Here is a 6049-nt window from a genome sequence, read left to right on the forward strand (position 1 = left end):
TTTTGCTTACCCCATTGGCAGATTATTTTGCTTGATTTAAGGAAAAACTCACTTCATTTAGGCATATTATTTCTTAAAACAAGACAAAATGTTTTGCTTGTCTAGAAAATGCTTCTTGATTTAAGAACTTTTAGATATTTGGACTAGAAACAAGACAAAAAAATCTGAGCAAGAAAAGCATTTTTTGCAGTGTACCCGAGTTCAAAGCTCCCTCTCGCCCTGCAAACGGGAGGGAGCCCAGGGCTTAAGGAGCTTTTGAGCTCAGGGCTCTCTCCCTGGACAGCATGCCAAATTTGCTTATAATCAATCATCAGCTAAGTGTGAACTCTTGAAATATTGTATGTCAAGTCAGGCAGTGAACATCATTGCTTTTGAAAGAAACCAGATCTTAAACGCAGTAGTATCTGGATGCAGACTTGGATTTACAAGCTGAGACTGCATATCTGAGACGCAATGTCAGACACAATGCAATCAATGGAACTAGTGACGTCACTGTGAGGAGTAGGGTTAAGTAAGCCCATTAAAAAGCAATCCACGCAGGCAGCTCAGCTTGCAACTGCACCAAGTCTGCATCCAGACCCTCTCCTTAAACGTGGCAGAAAGACAATTCACCAGAAGCGTTTGCGCTGCCTTACTGAAAATTAAAAAGTCCTTGAGCATACCCCATTGTTCATTGCTTACATGTTTGATCAGTTTATCCATTTCTATCTTCCTTTTTCTCATTTTCGCCCTCTAGTGTCCAGTATGAATGTAAGAAATATCTGAACCACCAACTTATCCAGCATATGTTTTACGCAGCGGATGCCCTTCCAGCCACAACACATCAGTGGGAAACACCCATACACTCCTGCATTCTCACCCACACATACACTATGGCCAATTTAGCTTATTGAATTCACCTATAGTGCATGTCTTTGAATTGTGGGGGAAACAGGAGCACCCAGAGGAAACCCACCTGAACACAGGAAGAACTTGCAAACTCCACACAGAAATGCCAACTGAAACCAGCCGGGGCTCGAACCAGCGACCTTCTTGCTGTGAGGCGACAGCGCTACCCACTGTGCCATCGTGTTGCCTGAAAGAGATATTAAATTCATTCATTCATTCATTTTTTTTTTTTTTTTGCTAAGTCCCTTTATTAATCTGGGGTCGCCACACGTTATCCAGCATATGTTTTATGCAGTGAATGCCCTTTCAGCCACAACCCATCACTGGGAAACACACACTCATTTACACACTCGTTTACGTGCACCACGTCTTTGGAATTCTAGGAAAATCCAGAGCACCCGGAGGAAAACTGCACAACTACACACATAACAACTTCACACAGAAATGCCAACTGACCCAGCCGAGTCTTGAACCAGCAACCTTCTTGCTGTGAGACGAACGTGCTACCCACTGCGCCACCGCGTCATCCCAGATATTAAATTACACAACATTTTTCCTAGAAATAATAAAATAAAGTTATACATTGCTCTGAAGATACAGGAATTTATTACATATAAATTATTGATATTGTTATCTCAATAAGTACTAGAAAAAGGATTCCCACACTTCTTGAATGTACTTGAATTTCAGACATATGCATTCAAGACCTAGAAAGTTCCTTAAAACAAACACAGATCCTTTAAAATTCTTGAATCTAATTTGAAATTAAATTCGTTTTATGGTGTTAATTCAACAATTGTACTGTCCTGCTGTCAAAAACAGAATGAAAACAATGAGAAATTCTTCATTTATAAACCCATATTGCCTACCCCTATCTTACGCTTAGTTTTTTTAGTTTTAGTTAAACTAGTAAGATATGTGACACTTTAATGTGTTAAATAACATCCAACTAACAGCAAAATAAGAGGCCCTATACCACTGCACTGCTGTTTTCACTTCTTCTTTAGCAGTCATCATTTCCTTAGATGTGTCTGTCAATCCACCAGCCTTTTTGTGACTTGACATTTTTTAGCTTTTAGAGATTTCCTCTTTTATACTACAGTTAAGCACATGAGTGTTTTTTTAACTTGATCATGTGAATTGGATAGGTTACTGAGTAATTTTCTACTAAATACCACTTTTGTTATTTTTTAATGGTACGCATTTTTCTTTATGATGTAGATTTATTAGATCTTCATTTGGCAAAAATCCTTCTCCCTCATTTCCTTAAGACATTGAGTGGGAGTCTCTTTCTAGATGTCACACTGGTGAACATTTAAATCTTTAGTTCTCCTTTTACTTGCACTAATGTTTGAGGCTGTTTGGTTCTCGTTGTAATTTAAGATGTTGTATAGTAAGCTCTAATGTACAACTCTGAGTGCTCACTACCAAAGAAACAATGGAGATTTTTAGGTAATTATGTCACTTTTCAATCATCTTGTTTGACTGAAACTCTAATAGTAATTTGATTTCCATGTCTTATAACTTATATTACTAACAGTATAAATGGAAAATTATTTTAAAAGTTATTACATCATTATAGGATAGAAAGTATTGAATGTTTTGTCTAAAATATACTTGTGATTTTAAGAACTTCTTGCTTATGGTGACCATATTTTCCAGTCACAGAATTGTTACTGTTGCAACTGTTGGGAAATCCAATGTGTAATAAGGTTATTGTAATGTAATGTATGTTACTTTCTAATTTATTTAAGGATTTATTTGTGCTTTATAATTTATTATCATGTTAACTAGATGATGATAAAGAAAAATTAGGAATCAATAAAAAGTTTAATATTTAAAGGAATGTATTAATCGTGACAGATATAAGAAAATTGTATTCTAATAATTCTAAATTCTAATTATTCTAATAATTCTAAAAGCAGAACTTTTAGAGAGGAAATGTCCATATAAATTCTTCAGCATATTAAAGTTCTGGATTTTTTTTCTAGATGTTATTTTAACTAATCTGTCTTTGTCACTTAATTGCATTTTTCTTTTCAAAAGTCTGCACCTCACAGCTTTTATGAATTTGTGGGTTAAATAAATGTTAGTAATCAAAATATGTGTCCAATTAGCTATAATAATCATGCAATTTATTGACTACTTTTGATTTATTTTTTGGTTGTTTCTAGAGCTAGATCTGTGTAAAAAACAGTCCCATGAGAGTGCAAAAATGTTTGATATTTTTGATAATTTGATAAAAACTTTTTTGCTACTAATATACTATTATTTGCTATTTCATTTACATTTTACATGATTGTGTCTGAATAAGGATGCATTCGTTTTTTCTTAAAATCTGGGTTATTTGATTAAAAATAATTTGCAAAAGAATGCAACATTATTTTACTCATACTTTGATTTCACTTATGGATATACACTGCTCAATTAATATTTTTATAATTTCTCAGTGAATATGAGTAATATATTGGTGCATTTGAACAAAACAGATTTATCAAACAGATATAATTACTAAAATAATGTTTTAGTCACAGAACATCTTTAGATATAGAAGGATAATATATTTAAATTTATGCAAAATATTGCAAAAAAAATTACAAACTACATTTCAACAAAATTTCATTTAGTTTTTGTTTCTCTTGATTTTTGCTCTTTTTGAAAATTTTATAATAATTTTCCCTAACATATAAATTTGGGCTAGTAATTTTTGAACCATTATTGTGAGTTATTTTGTTAGATGAGCTCCAGACTTGGCTTCAGTAATGACTAAACTTATGTAGATGCACAAATATAATATTGTAAAGCATCCTAACATTTTCAGAGTGTCTGATAATATTTTTTTCTTCTGGAGAAAGTCTTATATGTTTTTATTTTGGCTAGAATAAAAGCAGTTATTAATGTTTTAAAAAACATTTTAAGGTCAATATTATTAGCCCCTTTAAGCAATATATATTTTTGATAGTCTACAGAACAAACCATCGTTAAACAAAAACTTGCCTAATTACCCTAACCTGCCTAGTTAACCTATTTAACGTACAGTTAAGTAGTAACCTACAGTTTACTGTAATTAAGCCTTTAAATGTCACTTGAGCTGTATAAAAGTGTCTTGAAAAGTATCAAGTCAAATATTATTTACTGTCAAAGATAAAATAAATCAGTTATTAGAAATAAGTTATTAAAACTATTATGTTTAAAAATGTGTTGAAAAAATCTTCTCTCCCTGTTAAACAGAAATTGGGGGAAAAAAATAAACAGGGGGGCTAATAATTCAGACTTCAACTGTATGTGTGTGTGTGTGTGTGTGTGTGTGTGTGTGTGTGTGTGTGTGTGTGTGTGTGTGTGTGTGAGTGTGTGTGTGTGAGTGTGTGTGTGTGTGTGTCCAACTAATTATAATAATCAAGCAATTTATTAAGAGTTTATTGGAGAAAAAAAAAACTTTTTAGCAAACCAGAACACATTTTACTTTTATTCTCGAGTTTCATTTACTTTCTGTTAAAATTAAAACATGGAATAATTGTGTTAATATTTATAGACCATTTTTGTCTGTAATAATATTTACGATGCCGTTTTTGCTCATTTTTTAAATAATTTTGTAAACCTCATACAGACTGCTTTTGATTTACTTTTGAGTTGTTTCTAAAGCAAGATCTGTGTAAAATAATTCACATGAGAGAGCAAAAATACTTTTTGGCAAACTACCTTACCTTTAACAGCAGTTTCTTTTGTTATATTTAGAAGTGAAACAATGAATACCCGGGCAATCAAAAGACAAGCGCAACAAAGACAAATAGGGAAATACTAACAGTACAGTAGTACCATAAGCACATGCACATTCACCCGGCTAAAGAGCCAATTAGGAAGAAGGATAAAAGGCAGGAGGAGGAGGAGGAGGGTTAAATGGCACAAGGCCTTCTGTTTCTGCTTCACTGAATTATTGAGTGTAACCATCCAGGCCTTTAATGGTCGGTCCGAAGTGGAATTAATTTGGCTGCTGTGGGGTAAGAATAAGGCTGGATATGAGTGTCTCTCTTTCTCTCTCTCTCTCCTCCGGCTGCTTCTGCATGATGAGGGTGGGAGGAGCCGCTGGTGTGGATCTGGCCAGTGGGACATGAAAACAGGAGAGAGAGAAAAGAGAGAGACGGAGGAAGGGAGGGAGGGAGAAAGAGAGACAGATGCTGTCCAGAGCAGCCGGAAGAGGTGCAACAGGGCGAGGTTCAGGAGGAGAGAAGAGTGCGCATCCCAACATGTGGATGCAGGACAGCAGCGCTCAGAAATGAACACCATGCTAAGTCCCAAGATCAGACAGTCTAGGAGAGGTAAGGCTAGTGTGATGTCTTGTTTTTTGGGAGCGTTTGTAGCATCATCACCCTCATTCAGGCTGTTTTAGTTGATGGGATGTGTTTCAGTGATCCAGCACACTGGGCGGTTGCTTGGTAACATCGTTCAGTTTGATTAGTGGTTAATGAGTGTAAATGGGCTTTGGATTATTTGTGTCACACTCTTTAAGCAGGAAGTCATGATTGGGGTCTTGACACATGATCATATCGTTGATTTTTTGTGGTGTTATTTAGTTTTGCATTTTCATGTAAAAAAAAAGCAGGAATTAGTGTTGGTCAGGAACTTCTATTTTTCTTCTATCAGCAAGTATTTTTGGGGCTGCACTGTGATCCTTGTTATGTCTGTTAATGTCTTGTCCATATATTCTCGTAAATACTGTGTGCCTGAAAAACTCAGAATAATCACAACATATTTTTATGTACTATTACAAAAAAAATAAAAAATACAGCTACTAAAAAAAATTAAGAGACCGTTTGAAAATTGTCAGTTTCTCTCAGTTTGTTTGTAAAATATGTATTTTATTTAATCCTAAGTTCAAATAAAAATGTTGTATATATATATATATTTTTTTTTACATAAAATAAAATTTTTTTCAGCTATTTATATTCATTTTTAGACCACACAATACCAATCATTTAACTTCAGAAGAATTTGAAAATCAATATTTCGTGGACTAAACCTAATTCTCAAAACATTATTATTTTTTTTAATTTATTAAAAATATGTTATTTAATAATAATAATAATATTTTTATTGTAACAAAACATTACAATAATAATAATAATAATAAAAGGAGGAGATTGCTTCCATAAACAGAAATCTA

At 33.7% G+C, this 6049-nt stretch overlaps 1 protein-coding gene and 1 long non-coding RNA gene across 10 annotated transcripts in view; one reads left to right on the top strand and one right to left on the bottom strand.

Moving 5' to 3' along the window:
• Positions 1–6049, bottom strand: part of LOC137487413 (uncharacterized) — a 37274-nt gene that overhangs the window by 7854 nt on the left and 23371 nt on the right. For 4 of the 8 annotated variants that reach the window (XR_015506095.1, XR_015506096.1, XR_015506102.1 and 1 more), the window contains one exon: positions 956–1075. The exons of 3 other annotated variants lie outside the window; for them this stretch is intronic. This is a non-coding gene — a long non-coding RNA (uncharacterized LOC137487413). Of the gene's footprint in view, positions 1–955; positions 1076–1344; positions 1445–6049 lie in introns of all 8 variants that reach the window. One more of the 8 variants, XR_015506101.1, reaches the window with a different exon arrangement.
• Positions 2226–6049, top strand: part of arhgap22a (Rho GTPase activating protein 22a) — a 47992-nt gene continuing 44168 nt past the window's right edge. Inside the window, exon 1 of one of the 2 annotated variants that reach the window (XM_087279517.1) lies at positions 2226–2340. In XM_087279517.1, the coding sequence (XP_087135643.1) occupies positions 2292–2340 (49 nt within the window). In that variant the 5' untranslated portion in view covers positions 2226–2291. Of the gene's footprint in view, positions 2341–5058; positions 5205–6049 lie in introns of those variants that run through there. The other variant, XM_087279516.1, reaches the window with a different exon arrangement.

This window comes from Danio rerio, chromosome 13 (genome assembly GCF_052040795.2).
Source record: "Danio rerio strain M-AB ecotype USA chromosome 13, GRCz13ab, whole genome shotgun sequence".
Classification (NCBI taxonomy): Eukaryota; Metazoa; Chordata; class Actinopteri; order Cypriniformes; family Danionidae; genus Danio; species Danio rerio.